This window comes from Cervus elaphus, chromosome 8, assembly GCF_910594005.1.
Source record: "Cervus elaphus chromosome 8, mCerEla1.1, whole genome shotgun sequence".
Taxonomy (NCBI): domain Eukaryota; kingdom Metazoa; phylum Chordata; class Mammalia; order Artiodactyla; family Cervidae; genus Cervus; species Cervus elaphus.
This window is the reverse complement of record NC_057822.1, coordinates 10,111,501-10,133,559: the sequence shown is the minus strand read 5'-3', so window position 1 is coordinate 10,133,559 and position 22,059 is coordinate 10,111,501. Positions and strand designations below refer to the sequence as shown.

General features: G+C 47.1%; 1 protein-coding gene across 3 annotated transcripts in view; it reads left to right on the top strand.

Moving 5' to 3' along the window:
• The window catches only part of WASF2 (WASP family member 2), a 69,595-nt gene extending 47,699 nt beyond the window's left edge, over window positions 1-21,896 (top strand). For 2 of the 3 annotated variants that reach the window (XM_043909400.1, XM_043909402.1), the window contains exons 2-9: window positions 1,747-1,919; window positions 8,048-8,182; window positions 8,708-8,861; window positions 10,974-11,091; window positions 12,115-12,239; window positions 14,591-14,746; window positions 16,506-17,023; window positions 17,991-21,896. In XM_043909400.1, coding sequence (XP_043765335.1) covers window positions 1,790-1,919; window positions 8,048-8,182; window positions 8,708-8,861; window positions 10,974-11,091; window positions 12,115-12,239; window positions 14,591-14,746; window positions 16,506-17,023; window positions 17,991-18,148 — 1,494 coding nt within the window. In that variant the 5' untranslated portion in view covers window positions 1,747-1,789 and the 3' untranslated portion in view covers window positions 18,149-21,896. Of the gene's footprint in view, window positions 1-427; window positions 573-1,746; window positions 1,920-8,047; window positions 8,183-8,707; window positions 8,862-10,973; window positions 11,092-12,114; window positions 12,240-14,590; window positions 14,747-16,505; window positions 17,024-17,990 lie in introns of those variants that run through there. The other variant, XM_043909401.1, reaches the window with a different exon arrangement.
• The last annotated feature ends 163 nt before the right edge of the window (window positions 21,897-22,059 follow it).

Sequence of the window (22,059 nt, the reverse complement as noted above, 5' to 3'; positions counted from 1 at the left end):
TCTGTTCTAAACTCTTTTTCAGTTTGAGTTAGTTACCGAAGCTTGCATGTTAGTACCCAATACCCTTTACATTATGTAAAAGAGGAGAATCGCTAGACTGGAAGGGAAAGTCCAGAGTTTGGATTAGAAAATATGTTGAATCAAAGGGGAAGTTAGCTGAGGAACAGAATGAAAATTATTTCCTTAGACAGTAGACAAATATTCAGGAAACACCTCTGCACCCCAAAGATAGGCACAGCTGCCACACAGTGACTATTAAAGGGAGGTTCAAAGTTATGAGCAAACAGCTGATTCTCTTGGTTCTTGGGCTGTTGCTGTTGGTGACAGGAAATCTTGTTCCCCAAGCTGCTGGCTTCCTGTTTTATTTTTACTCTTAGCAGATCAGAATGTCCATAACAAGGAGCAGTCTGTTCCAAAGGGTTCTACTCCCTCTTTGAGCTGAAGGGCTTTTTTTTCTTTTGGTCAGACAATATGTTGGTTCACTTTTAAGTTCTATAATGTATAGCTTGCTTTAAGCATTTTGTGTTCACAATCAACTTTTTTGGTGATGAACTGGTGTTTTAAGATTCAATGTAAGTAAACCTCTGTGGATTTGTTTTTTTGTGTGTGTTTGTATTTTTTTAAGAGGTGTTTGCAATCTTGGGGACTTGAGTATATTACCTTTATGCTTTACCATTTAATTTGCCATTTTCCTTAGCACAAAAACCTTTAGGCTGCTTTAGATTTCTTTAGTTTCACAAGATAGGTGAACAGTTCCAGTCCGGTGTGCCTTGGCTATATTCATATCCATTTTGTTGGATAAAAAAACCTTCTCCTGTCCTTGTAAAGTTAGGAATTTGGTAATCTAACTCTGAAACAATAGCTCAGCGTGAACCTAAAGTGCTGGGGGATTTCCTAGGGAAAGGGGCTTAGCTTGACAGGATAAGAAACCGTAACTGGAGGGTTTCCGGATCTGCTCCAGACACTTCCTGATGTCTGAAGAGCCTTTTGGGCCAGGTGTGCTGAACCGGATGGGAGAGAGAAAGGGAGCTGTGAGAAGAGGAAGGCTAGGGAGTCTTATAGCACAGTGTGCTTGGCGTCATGTTTGATGTATTGAACATGTAAAATTTTCCTTGGTATTCTTTCATTCTGTCAGTTTTACAGACGGAACTTTAGTAGTCCTAATAGATGCTGACAGTACTTAGTTGCACATAAGAGTCCTCCGTCAGGGAAGAACTGGAGAGGTTACGTCCTGATGTAGATCCGTGGGATCACTTGGCAACGCAATTTCATTGTGGAGACTATCAGATGACAGAAGCTCATTTTTGATTCTTATAATTGATCATCTAAAGTCTGATCTGTTCTAATTGTGGACACCCCCAGGTTAGGATCTATACCTTCCAGGACCTGCTGAATGGGCTGTTTTCTGACCGTGCGTCCCTGCCTCTAGAGACTTTTGTTAGCTGGAGCATACTTGTTATTTTAGGGTTTTTAGGTTTTTATGCTGCCTGTGTACCCTCAGCCAGCAGTCACCAGTTCAGAATTTCTAAACTTATCCAGTAAGGCTCTAATAGCAAACCTGTAAAAGGGGGGTGTGATGGGGGGGGGATGCTTAAAACAGGGGGAAAAAAAAAGAGAGAGATAGAGGGAGAGATTTTTAGAAGCTGTTTAGATCAGAGCAAGACAAAAGGAAAAACGACTCACACACAGCCTTGGTGTGCCTGGAATTTGTGGTTGAGTAATACTTTCCTGTTATTTCTTTTTTAGGTTGTTTTTCATCATTCAGAACATTGCCTGAAGCAGGTCCACCATGCCGTTAGTGACGAGGAACATCGAGCCAAGGCACCTGTGCCGTCAGACGCTGCCTAGCGTTAGAAGCGAGCTGGAATGCATGACCAACATCACCCTGGCAAATGTCATCCGACAGCTGGGCAGCCTGAGTGAGTGCCGCAGAGAGCCTGTGCTTTGCCCTCAGGGGTCGTTGGTGCTCTTTATTTCCTCCCCTTCTCCTCCGTGTTCCTATTTCTCCCCCATCTGCCTTCCCTAGGTAGTGCGAAAATTTATCCCACCCTCACCCCTCCCCAAAGAGAGGCTGCTTTTTATACAGATTCTTCCCCTCAACCCTTTCTTCATCTACCATCACCCTCTAGGTTCCCTCCACCTCCCCCTCCACCTGCTTCAAAAGAAATCTGTGGGAAGGGTGGCAGGAAGGGCTGCAGCAGAAACTGCAGATGGAATGACAGAGCAGAATTCTCTGTGTAAAGTGGGAGGTTCACAGAGCAGTATCTTGGGTTGGGGAATGTGCCTGTAATTGCACAAGCTATTCGGTGTAGCCTGACTTTGTTGACGCCTCAAATGTACCAATAGTCTTTATCTACCCCCCCCCCCCCCCACCTTTCTTCACAAAGAGGAGTAAAGCAAACACGCATTCAGAGAGATTCTGGCTGACTTGTCTACCCTGGTACACATTTAATTGTGCTGCAAGCCCCCAGGTCCAAGTTCAGGGTACAAATTACTTCTGTAGTCTCTGGGGTATTGGGAGTTTTGCAAGCTGTGTGAACACAGTGACACAGATTATAGCTGGAGCCATTCTTCTCTAGGAGGAAGATGGGGGTTAACCTAGTCTATTTTGAAGCTGAGGGAAAGCCAGCTCAACTGTAATTTCTTCTTTTTTTAATTGATAAGAATGAATGAGACTGCCTTGAGTGGGGTACATGCTTGGGTTTGGATTTCATTCTGAATTGAGTGGATTTTGTTTACTTGGAGCCGAGATATGGGAAAGGCAGATGCTTGGATAGGCCCTGCATTTGTCTAGTGCCATTCTAGCTCTCATAAGAACCTCTGTCAAAATGCCATTTTAGTTATCTTCCTTAGCAAAAGAATCTTAGTGTGAATTATTTCAGACATTTAACCCTCCTGTCGCATCACTGCCTTTCATGAAAGCAGTGTAATATCAAGAAAGCGTGCATCCCACCCCCCGATAGTAATAGCCCCTGCCTTGGAATTAGGGGCCTGAGGAGATAGAGGCCTGTGACCAGATGATGTATGGAGTCTGAGATTCCTAAGCCGTCACCCAGCTCAGAGGCCGACTCAGTTGATCCAGGGCTTAGGGAAACCTGGATGGGGCGTCAGGAAAGAAATGAAGCCCTGCCGGTGTCTGTCTCACACAGAGGCACGTTGACAGCAGTCAGCGGCACGACTGACGGGGGAGCACGTGAAGACTGCAGAGAGCCGCACTGCTTCTCAGAAGCGTCGTTCTGCTTCTGTCACCCCGAGAAGGCCAAATGGGTGGGAGTCAGTCACACGCGGGTTCCTTCTCTGTAGGACAAAGGACGTCTAGCTAATGATGCGTCTTCTTCTCTCTCAGCAGGAGTTGTGGTCTCTCTCAGGTGTTTTTCCAGGGTAGTGTTGCTGGATGCCATTGCTTGTGATCTCCCACTTGTGATCAGGTCACTCCTATCTTGAGGAAGCTCATCTGAGGGCCAGGGTTGGCCTGTGCTTATGGAAACAAGATTTTCTCACATTGTAGAACTAGCTGACCATTTATTCATCCAGTAAACATGTATTGAACATATTTTATGTGCCAGATGCTGAGAGGATACAGCAATAATAAGAAGTAGTCTCTGCCTTCTAGGAGCTCATAATCTACCAGAGGAGAAAGAAAGAAATAAGGGGAGAATGAGAGAGGGTGAGAAGAGATCTCATATTTGTTGATTGTCTACTTTATGCCAGGTTTTAATAGGATCTTGACATATAGACTATCTAATTTAATCTTTTTAATAATCCTTTGAGGTTAGATGCTGGCATTCCTGTTTTTCAGGTGAAGAAACGAAGGCTCAAAAAAGTAAGGTAACTTGCCTGCAGACTCAGTAGCCAGTGAGAGGCAAAGTTGGACTTCCTAAGAATCTCTAAGCTTGTCCCCGGCTCCCTGTCTCCCCCACGACTTCCCCGTGTTGGAGCTTTGCTGTGCCGTGCTAAGTCTATTCAGTCATGTCTGACTCTGCGACCCTGTGCACTGTAGCCTGCCAGGCTCCTCTGTCCCAGGGATTCTCCGGGCAGGAACTGGAGTGGGTTGCTGTGCCCTTCTCCAAGGGATCTGCCCGACACAGGGATCTAAACCACATCTCCTGCAGCTCCTGCATTGTAGGCAGATTCTTTACCGCTGAGCCACCAGGGCAGCCCAATTGAACACTCGCTAGACGATTCTTAGCCCACCTCTGGCCTCCCTTTCTCTGATCAATCCCTTTAAATCCGTAAACCTAAAAGTTGTGTAAAATCTTTTAAAAATCTTAAACTTACATACTCTCGCCAGAGTGGTCTGCCCAAAACTAAAATCTGACTTCTTACTTCATGATTCTGAATTGTTTGAATTTTTAAAAGTTAACTCTGTGTTAACTTTTGCAATTTAAAAAATGTTTTTAAAATAAGAGCATAAATGTTAGCTATGTCTTTTATGTCCCGTCTTCCTCACTATGGAATTATTTAATTTTAAATTCCTTCGCTTGTCATTCAAGACTTTAAGACCTACCTTTCTTTTCAGCCTCATTTTCTGCAATCCATCTTCTCCCATTTTACAATCTTTTTAAGAGATTCTTTTGAAATTAAAAAAAAAGGAAAAAAGAAGGGGGGAGAGGAAGAAGGAAGAATAGATGAATTGCCAACTACTCATAGCTTCTGAGACAGACCATATACTCTTCATACTTTCGCACGGTGCCTTTGTTGTTCCCACTGCTAGAGAGCCCTTGCCATCTTTGTAGCAGATTTTTGAGATCCTATTACTTGCTTGTATTATTACCTGCCACATTATATTGAAAATTATCTGTATCTACTATACTAAACTAAAAGTTTTTTGAAGGCAGGAATCATGTGTTGTTTTCTTGAACCCCAGTGTCTATCTTGTATAGTACCCGGCACCCAGTAGGAGCTCAGTAAATATTTGTTAAATGATTCGTGCTTCTATTCTTTCTACCCTTCCATGCTGTTGGTGCACAGAGAATACAGGGAAAGAAGGAATATTTCCTATGGGGAGTGGGAACATAGCAGGAATAGGGAGAGTCAAGAAAAGCTTCATAGAAGAGGTTACATATGAACCGAACCTTGAAAGATGACTAGGATTACATCCAGCAGAGAGGGGTGCAGGAATGGGCTCCTGTGTACTTCAGGCTCATGACCTTGACCTCGTGTATTATATACTCTAGCTGGAAGTGCTTGGTCTAGTAGGGAAAGTCTGATTATGGAATGCATGAAGCACAAAACTAAAAATTTCACAGCCGTGGATTGCTCCCTGATAGCATATCCAGAATTCTTATTTTCCCTCAGGGCAGTGAGATTGGCGTTTCACATATTAGGTTGCCATGTCTTAGAAAATGTGGGCCCAGCCAGCCAACCAGTGCTTCTGAATCGGTATTCTGACCACCTAGGAGAATGGAACCTCCTCTTGGGTCATTACAAAGATTTGTTTTTCGTTTGAAAAATTCTACTGCTAAGGTATCTTTTGCAGAATGAGATAGATGTCTATTACAAATGTCCTGATTTGATAGTGGATCTGTCTTGGTAATCTGAATGAGTGAAATTTAACTCTGAACAAGATATTTAAGCATCACACTCCTGTTTTCAGAGGTTGGAGTACTTTGTAGTACTTATAGAGCAGGGCTATCACATTACCAACTGGAATTATATTTTAAATTGGAAGATCCCCTGGAGAAGGGAATGGCTACACGCTCCAGTATTCTGGACTGGAGAATTCCAGGGACTGTGTAGTTTATGGGGTTGCAAAGAGTCGGACACAACTTGAGCGAATTTCACTTTCATTTTCAAGCATAAGTCTTAAGATACTGAGATATTGAGACTCTTAAAAGTCATCAGTATAAGGAAGAATCTCATTATATAACTGTTTACATTTTGGGCTCATTTAGTCCTATGACAACTTGGTGCGATAGATACAGTTGTCCCCACTTCACAGATGATGAAACTGAGGCTGAGAGTTTGACTTGGTGAAGAGTCAGTAAGACAAGTATAAAGAGAAAGAACTGAGACTTAAATTCAGACTTCCTGGTTTGACGACTACTGCTTCTTCCATGTATTATCTTGAGTTCTAAGTATGCTTAAGTCCTGACCTAACTTGACAATGGGGAAGCCTTTACGCCCCTCACTGCCCCTTCAAGTAGCCTTCTCAGTGTCACCATTTTTGTGTGGTGGAGTTCTCTCTGTGATTTTTATCTTAACTCGCTGAGCTCTGCTCCCGCTGTCACCGCGCCTGTCCTGAGGAGCATGGCAGGTCCCGGGCACTCCCTTTCCGTGATCTAAGGGGGAGTTGACTTGGGGTTTTCTTTTCCTCCAGAACAGTTGGTTGGTTAACAGATACTTTTGAGCCCGGTTTATTTTCCATACTGATGTTGTGTGTTTCTCAGTCAGTTTTTCATTACTTAGGCAGGCATGATACAGTATGGTTTTTGTTTTTTGTGTTTTTTTTGAATATAGTTGATTTACAATATTATATGTGTCAGGTGTGCAACATAGTAGTTCACAATTGTCAAAGGTCATATTCCATTTATAGTTATTATAAAATGTTGGCTATATTCCCTGTGCTCTACAATGTATCCTGATAGCTTTTAAAATTTATTTTATACCTAGTAGTTTGTACCTCTCAGTCCAGTAGCCCGTCCTGCCCCTTTCCTCTTCCCTCTCTCCCCTAGTTTGCTCTCTGTATCTGTGAGTCAGTACAGTGTGGTTCTTACAGGAACTTAGCCGTTTTATGGACGGGGATCAGATGGGAGTCTTCAACCTGCACAGTGGAAATGCAATTTGTTAAGCCAGTTTAAGTCCTTTGAGCTCAGGGCTTCCCATGGTTGTTTAGATCACAGAACCATTCAGTATGCAAAGACTTGCTTCTTCCTTGATTAGAAACTTCTTATTGACTAAATTTACTAGCAATCCAGAATATGCTGTTGATTGGTCTTATGCTTACTCTTCAGGTTACACCGGGCAGGTGAGTGAGCTGTAGTTCACCCTGAAGGTGAAGTTTGGCCTTTGAACTAATTTTTTTCCCCTCAGGTGTGGACTAAGCGTAAATGTAGTTTAAAAGCTAAAAATCAGATCTACTTTAAATAATTCTCAAAGAAATGATCTGTTGGTTGGGCGCAGTCACTTAACGCCTGCCTTCACCTTGCAAATAACACATTCAGATGGTATATTTATTCGTATGCACCACTTTTCATTCCTAGCAAGAATGTGCTTTGTGGCTTGGAATGACAGTATGGAGGTAGTGTCAGATTGCTGTTATGTTTCTTTGGCTGCAGATTCTCCTTGCATTCCAGGGTTGAAAATACGGAGCTCTTTTCTTTTTCTGAAAAACAAGACATTGTGGAATGAGACCACTGGTATGTTGTTTTTCAGGGAGAGCTTGAATGTTTCAGCTTTCCACTTGTTCCCTGAGATGTAGATTTGAAGAATTATAACCTAAAGCAAAGACTTTCAAAATTCTAGCTTATAAATCGTAAAATCACCTTTTCACCCCTTAGAAGTTGTTAGTCTCTACTAGGAGTTGTTAGTGACCGTTCAAGGCCTCTCACAGATACCACACCTCATCATGGTTGTTAAGTGTACTTTTTTGGGGCTCCATTGAGGATGTGACTTCTTATTTTTTATGTTAATTGTAAACACTAACTAACTAACTAGCTCACAATTTGTTTTCCAGAACCACTTTCATAGGGTACTTTTACAGAACAGCAAACAGCTAAGGGCTATAGGCAAATGTGTAGACATACTATCCACTCTTCTAGGATGTTTCTCTGTATTACACCTTTTGATTTTATTCAGCTTGCTTTGAGTTTCATGGCAGCTCAGTTTGCCAAGAAGACTCTTAGTTACAGAGCACGTTGAAGGCTGCCCAGGCTCTGGAGGGTATGTCTCTGTCTCCAAGAACAAGCTCTTCCTGTAGCCTGAACCATCTTAGACAGGCAGGGTCCGTGTGTATTTGGGAGGTGGGGAGTACAGTCTTTAGTAGCCAGTTTTTCTGACCATTTTTGTCACTTTTATGCACTAGTGACTTGGTTCTTTGCTCTCTCAGGTAAATATGCCGAGGACATTTTTGGAGAGCTCTTTACTCAGGCAAATACTTTTGCCTCTCGGGTAAGCTCCCTTGCTGAGAGGGTCGACCGCCTACAAGTTAAAGTCACTCAGCTGGATCCCAAGGAAGAAGAAGGTAAGGAAGCTGAGCTCAGCATTTGCAGGCTCTGCTGAGCAGTTGCTTAGAATTTTTTCCCCTGATTTATAAAAAAAGTGAGGGGGGAAATCACAGAGACCTATGGAGTTCTTCTTTGAAATGATACAAACCTGGGTGATGTGAAGAAACCTTTTCATCTCTGCCACACCTCCACACACTCCCTTTCTCCCATTTCCCCAATTCTTTTTCTCAAATTCCTCTCCCCCCCCCAGTAGTGTTTTGCTACCATAAAAGTACTTGGAAGATTCAATCCTCCTAAGGAGGGGCCTGCTAGATCTGGCCACATAGTAAACCTTTGTGTTGCCTCATTTTGTTCAGTCATGAAATGGCTGGGCTGCTGACAGCCTTGTGGGGCTTCCCCAGAGGGGGAGAAGGAAAAAAAAACCTGGCTGCAGACAGCCGCAGCCAAGAAATGCAGCAGCTGAGGCCTCTCCGGCTGGTGTGACTCAGTGTTTGCTCAGATAGCCTGTCGTCCATTTTCTAATGCCTTCCATCTTCTTTCAGTATCACTACAAGGAATCAACACCCGAAAGGCCTTCAGAAGCTCTACTGTTCAAGACCAGAAGCTCTTTGACAGAAACTCTCTCCCCATACCCGTTTTGGAAACATACAACACCTGTGATACTCCTCCACCTCTCAACAATCTTACCCCTTACAGGTAACCTGGCTAGCTTCTCCCCTCTTCAGCCTGTGGCTAACAACACTAGATTGTCTTTTTAAAGATGTGTACATCAGAGGATTGTATCAAAAAATGTACTACCTACCCCAGAGTTGCTTGTGGTGAAAGAAGCTAACATTTACACATATAAATAGGTGTCACTTATTGCTGTTTGGTTTCTGAAACTCATATATAATATGAGTGAATATAATGTATAATATTGAAAGTTTGCTATAGCATTTATGCTGCAGAGTTTAATTTGGTATAAGCCAGGTCCATCTTGGACTCCATCCAAGGAATTTAGTTATTATAGAACCAAAAGGACTTTGTTGCAAGGCAGTCCTATAGCTTGCATCCCAGGGGCAACATTTTAGCAAGGCTCCCACTTACTCTGAAACCGCTAGATTACCAGATGTTTGGGCGTGTTAGTGGGGCCAGCCTTGTGGACTGGCTTCTCTGGGCCCTGAGGGTCTTTCCAGAGCCTAAGGAGTAATTGGCATTCTTCCAAATGAGTGTCGTTCACTTTGTTTTGAACATCCTTTCAACATTCCCCTGTAAAAGGACCTACGGTGCTATGGCTAGACTTGAAAAAGGTAGCCTTATAGACAGCTTAAAGCCCCTCCCCTCTAGTGGTCTGGTCTGGTAGTGTTATCCTGCAAAAAACTTCCAAGCAGGGATAGAAAGCGAATATTTATCTTGCACGCATCCATAAATATCTTTGGAACAGGTAAAAGTAATTACAGATAGCTGGAGGCAGATGTCTTCTGTGAGACATGGGTGTACTGCAAAGTAGAATGTGTGTGTGTGTGAAATTCAAGGACACCCACCTGATCCAGAGAGCCAGAATAGGAACATGGCCACTTCTCACACAGATGCAGAGAAAGTGCATGGTACCTCTCCTTTGTTATTACCGTGTGAAATTATGTCTGCCCCTTGTCTCTCAAAGGGGCCAGCTAACATAGCAGGGCAGAGGTCTGACTCTGCAGCCTCCATCATTGAGTCTGGTTGGGTCTGGGCAGAGGGTTTGTAAGAGAGGAAAGGATTACACACTTGATAATATCTAACAGAGTATGGTAAGACGAGTATATTTTTCAGTTAATGTAGGGTATGTTCCTTTTTAACATTCTCTTCTCAGTATTCTGGATTTAGCCTAACAGAAACGAGTGATGTGGCTAACTCAGAACAAGATTTAATATAAAAATCATTAGTGCTTGATTGGAACTGGTTTCTGTGTATTGTGATAGGATTGGAGGTCAGAAAAGAATTACCTTTCCAATTTGTTTTAGTTCAGAATAGTGTTAAAATAACTATCCATCCCTAAATGCATGCTTTCTGAAAAGTGGGAGAGTCTTAGCCGTGCAAAAGTGCAGGGTTCCAGCCAGGGTCGTTGAATCTGGCGGATGACCCTTACACTGACACTCATCAGCTCACCCTGTTCTGTCACAGCCACTGAGAGATGGTAATTAAATCTTGTGGTCATAGACCAGCTGGCCGTCTTTTCTCACTGGGGCCCCCTTGTGGTTGGGGGATGGGGGGTGGATGCTGAGCTCCTCTAGTAGGTGAGGTGCTGTGGTTGCTTGTATTTACAGAGGAATGACAGCTACACACATAATACACATTCATGTGTGTACATACATACATCTGTACACATGTGAAGCTGTGCATATGTACACAGGTTTTGGGTGGGTGGAAGGCCATTAATGCTTGCTGGACAGTCCTGGGCAATTGATGGTGATAGGGGAGCCAGTGGCAGAAATCCCATCTGATGTCCCAAGATATCAGAATGTCCTCAGGGAGATGTCTGCGGCCCTGGAGATCATTAGACATAATCAGGATCCCTGCTGCTGTAACCCGTTCTTGCCCTCACCATGCAGATTCCTCCACCAGGAATTGAAAGTAAGGCTACAGTTCTTAAAAAGCTAGATAATGAAGAGGTGCCATGGCATTCAGGGGCTTTGGAACGCTGGTATAGAGGAGGAAATATGCAGTCGATTTGAATGACTTCTTGATTCCTCAGTGTAAAAACTGCTAACTGGTAGGTGTTTGGAATATTGGATTTGGTTGGGAGCTCATCTGTCTACTGACAGCTACTTGTCTTCATTTCTATCCCAGGGACGATGGGAAAGAGGCACTCAAATTCTACACAGACCCTTCGTACTTCTTTGATCTTTGGAAGGAGAAGATGCTGCAGGACACCAAGGATATCATGAAAGAGAAGAGAAAGCATAGGGTGAGGGGAAAGGGGCTTCTGTTCTACACATCAGTAGGCACGATTGTGGAGGGGGGATAAAAAGGAAGCCAGTCTTATGTGAAGTAATCATTCTGAGTGGCTGCTTGCTTGGATGCCAGGTGAGACTCTTAAAAAAATGTGTCCACTCTGAGCACAACCAAGATGAAAGTATAAATCACACCAAAAATGTTTTTGTTCCCCCCAGTGCTATTAACAATTGAGTATATTCAGGCTGAGTTTTAGAAATTGACTTTTCTATTCACCATTTATTTCTCTTGCAATTTGCACCTGACTCTGCTGGACACTCGAGCTAGGCTAGTCCCTTCTGCGCCAGCTCTGCAGCTCATTTCTCAGAGATCAGCATAAGGCTCTACAGTGTTTGATTTGCAACAGGAGCGGTTTAACACCTTGACTCCTGGTTGGGCGGGGCAGGGGTGGGGGCATAGGCCTAGTTTTGGTACAGATGCTCCCCTCCCCTTAGACTCCCAGTGATGTGTGTAAGCATATGACCTAGCAGCTGCAACCTCACAATCCCATTGGCATGGCTGCTGGGAGGCCTCAGAGAGCACCAGGGGCTAGTGCAACTGCACAAGCTGAAGAATCCGTCAGTTGTTTGGGTTTGTTTTTTAACTATTTCCTTATACCTGTCCCAGATATCTTTGGCTGTCATTATTTCTCTTCTCTCTTGACTGACCTTTGTGGCATAATGAATAATAAATAGCTATTTATTAACTTCCTAACAGAGTTGCTCAAAAACATGAATGAATTACCCAAAAAGGTGGTGGATTTCCATTGCTACAGGTATTTGAGTATGGGATTGAAGAAATGTGTTTGAGCCCAGGAGGTGGTTTGGATTAGATGACCTCTAGGTCACTCTAAACCCAGCAATTTTGTAAATTCTGTGGTTACTGTGTGTTGTCTAGGCAGATTATCTCTAGGGTGTATATCCATGAAGGTGGGTGGAATTTTAATGAAGAACTTTGGGAAATGTTTATTAAGCTTTTCTGTTTCTTTTCATTATAGAAAGAAAAGAAAGATAATCCAAATCGAGGAAATGTAAACCCACGTAAAATCAAGACACGTAAGGAAGAGTGGGAGAAAATGAAGATGGGTCAAGAATTTGTGGAATCCAAAGAAAAGCCTTCTCGGTAGGTGCTGCTTTTGTCCTCTTGGTAGCATTCTTTGAAGGGTCTGGGCAACTGGGGGCAGCATTCTGACAGCTCTGGTGTGACACCTTTCGTACCCCCGAAGTCTGGCTGTGTGGCTTAAATCAATACCACTGCTAATCAGCTACTTTAAAGTACCACCATCTGGTGATTAAAATTTGCTAAAAAAAAAAAAATTTAGAGGCTCAGCAGTTTAAATAAGGTGACCAGAGTGGTCTGGAAAATAAAGCCCGTGGCTTCTAGTGCCCTTACGATGTCTGAGGGCCTCAAAGGAAAGACTAGAAAGGGAAGAAAAGTCGTCTTAGGAGTCCTTTGCCTTTAGAGCATTGATTTGAAGGTCATGACTAAGAACTGGACATTTCATGGGAGTGGGGAAGGCCAGGCAGAGAATTTGTGCACATTACCAAAGCAACTTTTCAGTCAGCCTTTGTCAGTCTTGGGAGAGAGGCTGGCCAAGGGACTGAAAGCAGACCTCAGAGACAGTGTGGGAAAGGTCGTGTGGCCAGTACTGACGCTATATTTCTCTGTGGAGAAATAGTAGATGTCAGTCTGACCCCATTTCCCAATACCAAATCACACTAGAGGTTTAAAAAGGGGGGAAATGGTTTTAAAGCTTGGTTTGATGCTTATCCTGGTGTCCGACCTGTGTGACATTCAAAGCCAAGTCACCGAGATTGCTTGGCGTAAATGTCGCCCTGGTTTTTCCCCTAAGTACCTTGCACCCTGGCTGTTGGAGAACCATGCCAGCCATGCCGGGTGTCTCGGAATGATAAAAGGAAAGAGTTGAGTTGTTCTTGCTTTTAGGAATAATTCTACCATGAAATTCTTGACTTTTAGAAATCTTGACACTTCTGACACTTGTTCTTCCTAGATTAAGAGATTTGTTTTAAAGAGTGATGAAGATGGTGAGAGGAAAAAAATGAACCTTTCTACAGGGAAATCAGCCCTGAGGGTACCTCCATTACCTTCACCTCCCAATAAAAAGGGGCCATTTTGTTCCATGATCTCATCCTGTTCAGACAGGCCCTTGTCGTAGGAAGGCTCAGTGACTCTTAAGACCAGCAGCTTGTGTGTTCAGAATGCCAACCAGCTATTACTGGTGTGTGTGTGTCTGTGTGTGTGTGGTGATTCTGTTGTCCGAGAGGTTTGGGATCAGGTGTTCTACCTGGACGTGCTTGTTGGTGAACCTGTGAAGAGATGTGCCAGGTCTACAGGGCTGCAGGCCTTGGGGATCTTCTACGTCAGAGCATCGTTTGATTTAGTTAGTTTCCTCCAGCTCTGTTCTCCCTGGGGTCTGCTTTAGGTGAGCTCCTTACCACCCAGCAGTGGTGTGAGTTCCTCACCACCCAGCAGTGGTGGGAAGGAGGGCAGCTGGAGGGAAGCGGCCACACTTGGTTAGCTGCTGCCTGGTGTATTCCTGCTTGCCTGGAAGCTTGTTGCTGTTCACCCAGAGCGAATTCCCCCAGCCCAGCGCTGTGAGGGACAGGGGTGCATGAGGCCAGCCCTTGCACCCCACTTGAATCAGCAGCTTGGTTTGTGAGATAAGAGACCACTTCCAACTACCACATAGCGACTTGCACTTATCCTCAGCTTGGTTTTGCAGTCAGATGCCTCCTTGGCCTCTGAGCACTCCAGAGGCTTGCCGACCTCAAAACCAGGCTGTGTGCCAGTCACGTGTTTGCAGCTCACTAGCCTTGGGGCCTGGCTTTGCCCTTTGCCGCAAGACAGACTTTGGGATTTGGGTCTGGGCTGCTCCTAACATTTGGGAGAGAATTTCAAAGAACTGCTGGATGTGACAAGGCCAGCACTAGGAAAGGAACAGCATGATTTTGATAAGCTAGGTTGAGTCCCATTTTTGCAGACAATCCAACAGAAATATCTGGGAGAGGGGAGGGGTGGATTGGGAGATTGAGATTGACATGTAGGCACTAGTATGTATGAAACAGATAACCAGCAGGGGCCTGCTGTGTAACATGGGGAGTTCTGCTCGGCACTCTGTGACGAGTGGGGGGTGTGTGACCGATTCACTTTGCTGTGCGCCTGAAACTAACACAGCGTTGTAAATCTATACTCCGTTAAATGTAAAAAATAATAAAATAATTACAACTACAGCAACTTGGGGGGGGGGTAGAAATATCTGGGAGATACTTAGCAATAGAATATTTAGTCCCCAAATAAAATTTCAGTACAACAAAAACTATATGGGAAATATACTAATTTTATTTCTCCTTAATAGCTTTTGTATCAAATGCATTTTTGTGGGCTCTTTTAAGAAAGCGAGAGAGTATCACTCAGACTTTAAATAACAATTTTGGCATTGGGTTCATTATCAGGTATCCACCCACTTTGGTGTACCAGAATGGCAGCATTGGCTCTGTTGAGAACGTGGATGCAGGCAGCTACCCACCACCTCCACAGTCAGACTCCATTTCTCCACCTTCTCCTTCTTTCGCAGAGGACAGCTTGCCTCCCCCACCAGCAGAATTCAGGTAAACAGTGGTATCTCTTCTATTTACTCTGGGTGGTTAAACACTCAAGAACAAAGTAAAAGTTCCAAATCGAGGCCAAGACCACTAAAGTAACTCCAGACAAGTGAGTCAGGATAATAGAAATAATTGATATTTATTGTCTGTAAGGTACCAGGCATTATGCCAAACACTATATATGTTACTTAACCTCCACAAGAGTCCTCTTGAGATAGGTGCCCATTTTACAGATGAGTAAACAGTGAAGCACAGAGGTCAGTGAACTTACCTAAGATCACACTGCCAGTAAGAAGCAGATTCATGATTGGAAAGCAGGCCAGTTTGACTCCGGAGCCTGTGTTCTTAACTACTGGCTACACCTGAGCAGAGAGAGGTCACTAGCTTCTTTCTTGTTTTTTTGCTTAGCTCTGACTCAGCATGAAATAAAGTGGTATAATCTGCTGCTGTCCATAAAATAGTGAATAGCCTTTCTCCCCAGTTGTCAAAGAACCTAGCAAGTAGTCACCTTTTTCTCCTGTTGCCTCTGCTCCATTTCACTGTGGATAGAATCTCCAGAAAGAATAAAACAAAGGAGAAAGGGATGAGACTTAGGATCTGACCATTTTGATATTTGTCAGTGTCCCTGGCAGAGGTGTATACAGGAAGAGTTAGTGTGTGATGGCTGGAAAGGGGAGGGATCTGAGGAGTGTTAGATTTCAGTGTTTCCTGAGGAAAAATAGTTGCTTTTCTTTCTGATGCCTAACAAGTGAGAGCTTTGAAAGGTACATTTGTCTCCTTGGACACTGTTTATCGGAGACTGGATGTTGAGGACCCTTCTGATGGAGACCTATAGCTGTGCTGTCACCCCCACCCCCCCGCCCCATTCCTGGCGTCCGAAACCATTAATCCCAAATCTCCTTCTGCCTCCCAAATCACTTCCTGCTTGTTGCCGTGTCTGATGCAGTAAGGCTCCAAGATCTGTGGAAAATTCCAAGATGGATGCTTTCCTAAGGAGTAGCTATTAGTGTAGGACAGACACAAAGGTGGAAAAGGGGGCCCTTCAGTCTCATACGTGGCCTGAGACCTCGCTGCCGCAGGCGAGCAGGCCTGACCCAGGAGAGGTGAGCCTTAATGCTCCCTCAACTTGGGTCAAGTCTGGCGGCACATTCATTTCCCGTCTCTCCTGACCCTCAGGCCCCCGTTCTCTCTCAAGTTTCTCCACAGGAGCACTGAAGGTGCATTCACCTCAATCTGTACCCTGCTCAGGTTTGCCTAGCTTGGCTTGGGTTTCCTGCCCTCACAAGATCTGGTGAATGTTAATAGCCTATGGAATGGAGCCTGGTGGGTGGTAGTGTTTGAATTTTTATTTCGGTTCGTTCTTACATGGCTTATTAGTCCTGGCTGTAGGATTGAGCTGACCCTTCGTCTTAGAGGAGGACTCAGGAGGGCGCCTTCCCTTGCAGAGCTGAAAGGTTTGAGGGGGACCGAAGAGATGGTCTTGGCCAGCCTTACCTGTTAGAGAACTCCTAAGTCCACTTTTTTCAGGCGGTATTTCTCAATTTCTGCTTCTACTCCTCTGCTGATGGGAAGCTCATTATCTTACAAAACTGCCCATTGCAAGGCTGGGAATTTCTAACCATCCCCAGGTTGTTCTTTCTGTTTGAGCCAAAATGAAATGATAGTGTCAACCAGAATGAACCTAGGATAATTAGATAAGCTTAACATAAAGGTGGGTGTTTGCATCCTGAGAGTGATCATGGGTCTTTTTTCTTTGTCCTTTTAGCTACCCAGCAGACAATAACCAAAGAGGGTCTGGCGTAGCTGGACTCAAAAGGTCCAGTGTGGTCAGCCCAAGCCACCCACCACCAGCTCCTCCTCTGGGCTCTCCTCCAGGCCCCAAACCCGGCTTTGCTCCACCACCTGCCCCTCCGCCTCCACCTCCGATGATAAACACTCCACCCCCACCACCGCCTGGAGGATTTGGGTCTCCAGCGACCCCGCCACCACCTTCACCCCCGTCCTTCCCGCCTCACCCCGATTTTGCTGCACCTCCACCTCCTCCCCCACCGCCGGCAGTTGACTACTCGGCTCTGCCACCACCTCCCTTGTCCCAGCCAGCAGGAGGCGCGCCTCCGCCTCCGCCCCCGCCCCCTCCTCCAGGGCCCCCTCCGCCCCCTTTCAGTGGTGCAGATGGCCAGCTGGCTGCACCTCCTCCGCCACTTTCTGACACCACCAAGCCCAAGTCCTCCTTGCCTCCTGTGAGTGATGCCCGCAGTGACTTGCTTTCAGCCATCCGTCAAGGTAAACCCCCAGTGGTGGGTCCAGGATCATGACGCCTTGTCTGGGCAGCTGGGATGAATGACTGGAGGGTGGATGGGGGGTTCTGTGCCCTTCCAGGGGAATGACTTTTGTTGGGTGGAGAGAGATCAGGACTTCAGACCTCAGATCAGTCTGAAGAAAGGCTTCACTCCAAAAATGCAGAGGTCTGTATTTCTTTCCACCTTGGTTTAAAGTAAAGGCTTCTTAACCTAGGATCTTTGAACTCCTTGGGAATTTATGCTTTGTGTGTTCTTGCATTCATTCTGTGCCCCAGAGAAAACCAAGAATCACTGTCTTGGAAGGTCCTTCCTCATCTGGACTCAGGCACTCCCTGTCCTTCACTTTTTTGCCTTTCCTATCCTTTTCTGCTCCTCTCCCCCACCTTCCCACCTCCTTCCTTCCTCCCTTTTTCTCCTGTCTCCATGTCTCCTTTCTTTCACCCTGCCTTCCTCCCCTCCCTCATCATCACCTTCCCATCGTGGAGCATTTATTCTCTGTCAGAGGCTGGTTCTGGTCCCAGGAGGCTAGAGTGGTTTCTTCTATTTGATCCTCTGTGAACTGAAGGGTTGTCTAGAGGAGACAACCTCAGGCAGCTCAACTCCACGAAAATCGCCGACTTTGGCAAACTGAGTGCCTGCTGGGTGGGGCATGGCGGCCGCTCCTCACTCAGAGCCTTGTGGAAGTACCACCCTCACCAGCCAGAGAGCGTGGGAGCCTGGAAGAGTGGCAGGTTCCCTTCAGACGCACTTGCGCACTGGGGCCACGGTGTCATAATGCCTGTCTGACTTCTCATCGGCTTCCCCCTTTCCTCTTTGCTCTCCTCCACATCCTTCTTTTTAGCTGTCCTTTCCAGTACCCACCACCACCGGGGGCCACTCCCTCTTCCTCAGTCCTGCATGGATTCATAGACTGACTCACCTTCTTAACCCTTCTCTCTTCCCCCCACCAGGCTTTCAGCTGCGCAGGGTTGAGGAGCAGCGGGAACAAGAGAAGCGGGATGTTGTGGGCAACGACGTGGCCACCATCCTGTCGCGTCGCATTGCTGTGGAGTACAGCGACTCGGAAGATGACTCCTCTGAGTTTGATGAAGATGAATGGTCGGATTAACTCTTCTGCCTGCAGTCTACTTCCTTTTTCTTTCTTTCCTACCTGCCTTTTTTGATGCCTACCCCAACAGTCCCAAGGGGAAGAAAAGGGAGGAAAAAAAGAATTTCAAGGGGCCAGAGCCTTCCCTGAAGCAACCAAAGATATATCCCAAGTGCTTCCTCCAAATCACCATGTATTTCCCGTCTCCCCGAGGTCAGGCCCCATGGGGCTGCTGAGGTTCAGTAGCTGGGATGTTCCTTGTTCCCTTCAAGTGACAGTTGCTCACTGAAAGAAGGGAAGACCCCAAAGCACATCCCTTTGATTGGATTTAAATTGGAGTTGGTGCCTTCCCCCAGGAGCCATTTTCTGTAGTCTTCCAGAATCCTTGCCCTCAGCTGCTTTGAATAGTGCCAGCCATCTTCTGGTCCTGAAGCCTGCTGGCCCCTTTCCCATGCACTGAGAGGGCGGAGCAGCCTCAGGCCCAGTGCCTCACCCCTCTGTCCTCATACGCAGGGTGAGGCTGCCTTTTTCTAAGCCGTCTCTGCGTTTAGATGCCCTTTATTCCAGGAGCCATCAAGCCCCTAAAGAAATGTCGCACCCCTCTCTGCTCAGAAACAGTGCCTTTTTGAAGGCAGGGGTGGTTGCCTCCCTCCCAGGCTCCCTTCCCTGAATGTGTTGTTCCTGTGTCCCTTAAATACCCCTCCCTCGCCACCAGGTGCCTCCAAGCACCGCAGCCCGGTTCTAACTTCTAGAACTCATGACCAAACTAGCCCTGACACCTGGGGATCTGAGCCTCTGCCACGGTCAGGAGCTGAGCAGACTCGAAGCTGCAGGACTGGAAGAAGGTGGCAGTCTTTGGGTTGAATGACACTGGAGCCTGGAGGTGGGAAGTGCCTTGCTCACAGTCACACCGTTGGATGGGGACAGAGCTCAAGCCCAGAGTTCCTGATTCTGATTCCCTGTGCTTTATGGGACCAAATCGTGGGCACTTGCTAGATTCCGGGCTCTGTGCTGCTCCAGACCTCCCCATAGAGGAGAGTCCCAGGAGAAGGGCGCAGGGCCTGCACCAGGCCTGTCAGTGCTGCTCAGACCCTCGTGGCCGCTCTTGTCGTTGTTTGCTCCCCCTTTGCTGTCACCAGCCCGGCACCTGGCCTTGAGACCTGCCCTTTCGGGGGACCAGAGGTAGTGAGGAGGGAGAGGGTAGGCAGTGTGACAGGCGCTACTTTCAGTTCCTCTGCATCCACCCCCCCCACCCCCCCTGCCATTTGTTTCCCCAGTTTAAGCATAGGTCCTGCCAACTGTAGAAACTTCAGTCCCTCAGGCTGGCAGCTGCTGCAGGTAGCTGCCTGGGGAGGTGGCGTGGGGAGGCCTGGCAGCTGTGAGGAGGGCCGAGAGGCAGGACGACTCTGGGTCCTGTTTCCAGCTCCCCTCCTCACTGCACTGTGATGTTCCTCCCTCCCTCCTCCCTTTTTCCCCAAGCTAATACACAGGTGCTATTCTTGAGAAAAAAACTGGTCAGCTTTGGCCAGCAGTGAGGTTTCTTCTCTTCTGTTGTGTAGCCTCTTAGGCTGAAACCGGCTTTTCCTGGCTTCCCCAGCTCTCTGAGCCCTGAAACAAAGACAAACAGGATCTGTCTCCCACCCCAGCACAGCACATGGTTCTAGTAATTGCCAAAGCCCTCGTCAGCCCCTCCAGCTTGAGGAGAGTGCAGTCATGGGGACGGAGCCATTAAGAGGCCAGCGTGCCCGCCTGTCTCCCTAGACAGGGCGTCTCGGGCGCCGGGCGGGCACCAGGCTCCGGTGCTGAGAGAGCCAGACAGTGTGCACCCCTGCTGTGCCTCCCACCGTGCGCTCCGGAAGCTGAAGGTGCTTTCTTCAGAACTCTAAAATGGCTGTTGAAGGTGCCCCCCAGCTGTCACCCAGCAGTGACCAGAGCAGCAGGCAGAGGGCAGCGGTTCTCCCAAATAGGAGTCCTGGGGCCTGGCCAGGCCAGGCCAGGGTTTGGGCCTAATGGCTTTGACTGAATTACCCCCGTCCCCCTCCTTTCCGGAAAAGGGGGAGCCAGCACTGCCCGTATCATCCTGCTCTGACCTTGAAGGGGGCGGTGTTGGCCTGGCTTCTGGAATGGACAGAGCCTGCCGTGGAAGAGGGCTGGGGGCAGGAGGAGGTGGGGAGGGGCACTGCCTGCGGAAGGTAGGATTAGATCATTAGCTCAGTGACCTCCTAGGGTTTCGATGTGCTGTGTTCTCATCCTACAGCTGGTTTGGTAATGATCTGCAAGTCCCGGAGAGCAACAGCACAGCTCTGCCTGACGCTCTCATTAAAATCTATGCAGCCAAGCTCGGCGCTTTGTAGCAGCCGGCCTTGCGAAGCCTCCTCAGCTCGGGGGGCTGGGGACCCAGTCAGCCCGAGAGGCCCTCTGGGCTCTACCTTATGCATATGTGCACACACAAAAAGAAGCTTCTTTAAACCCAGAGCCCTTTAAGATGATAAAGGACTCTGTGCAGGTAATTGTGTGTCTTTGGAATCCTGTAATTGTAGAAACCCAAGTTTAGTGATTATTTAAACTGGACTGAGGCTGGTGAGGGTGTGGAGCAGTGGCCCCTAAGGACTCTGAGGGCTGAAGGCAAGGAGCCGCCTCCCTTCCCTGTTCTGCCCAGCCCAGGGGACCTGCCCCCGTTTCTGTGGCCCAGGGGCCCAGCTTCCAGTCGGCAGTGTCAGAAGTGACTTGTGGCTCTGCCTTGGTTGTGAGTTGAGTACATTCCAAAGGAGCAGCCAAGGGGAGGGGGCAGGCTCAACGATCCCTTGGAGGCTCAGAGCAGCTGGCCCGAGCTCCAGCTCGCCTCCAACGGAAGCTCGCGCGCCCCTCAGAAACGACCCTGGCCAATGTCACCGCAGAGCCGAGGCGGTGTTGTCAGGGCTAATGTGAAATCTCTTCCCGTGGCGCCGATCCTCCGGCTCTGCAGCGCCAGCTCGGACAGATTGAGGTCTCTGTGGCTTTGGTGACCCTGCTTAAGCATTCCCTCCGTGTCCCAGCTCTGCTCTCTGCCTGCTTCCCACTGCAACCCCTCCTCACCTGTCTTGGGGAGGGGGGCAGTGCCCCAAGGCTAGGGGCTTTTGCTCAGGAGAGATGTCAGGCTTCCTGGGGTCATCAGGCTTTGAGCTCTACCGGGGTCCAGCTGACCTGGGATACCAGGTGTTGCCCAGAGATGCACCTCATCCCGTGCCTCAGGAAGGGCTAGGGAGCAATTTTGTTATTGTATTAACTTTACTCAGTTAACTCACTTGAGAAACTAACCAATTTTTACTTTCTGTCTAGAATGATGTATGTGTAGGAGAGTGAGCTGTAATGCTCCCAAAGTGCCTTGTTTTCTCTGATATAAATATATTTATAAGGACCTGGTCCGGTGGATTATTCTTGGGTGTGTTTGCCACATGAAGATATTAGGGACTGGGCTTGTATGTCGTGGGGTACAGTCTGAAGATGGGGCCCCTTCCCCTGAAGATGGGACAGGAGCTGCAACTGAGATCTGAGCAGTGGGGCTGAGCCAAACCCCTAAAGTGACCCTGTCCTCTTCACCCTGCTCCTCTCAGGTCCTTAGAAGAGAGGGACATCCAGTTTTTCAAAGTCCTGTGCCTCCAAGCCTGGTCTCACTTGAGTCCCTGCCAGGTTCATGTGTGTAGCACGTTAGCATCCCAAGTGACCTGAAGATTCTATGTAAATGTTATACGTATACTTGCGAATACATAAATGTCAACATTTTAAATAATTTGATGAAAGTCTTTGTAACCACGCAGCCACCTCTGGGGTTTGTGTGTGTGCGTGTGTGTGTGCGTGTGTGTGTGCGTGCACGCGCGTGCACTTGTATATATGTAATGGGAGAAGCAGGTCCAAGGGGTGACGTTGATAGCCACAGGTGGTGGCCAGAGCTC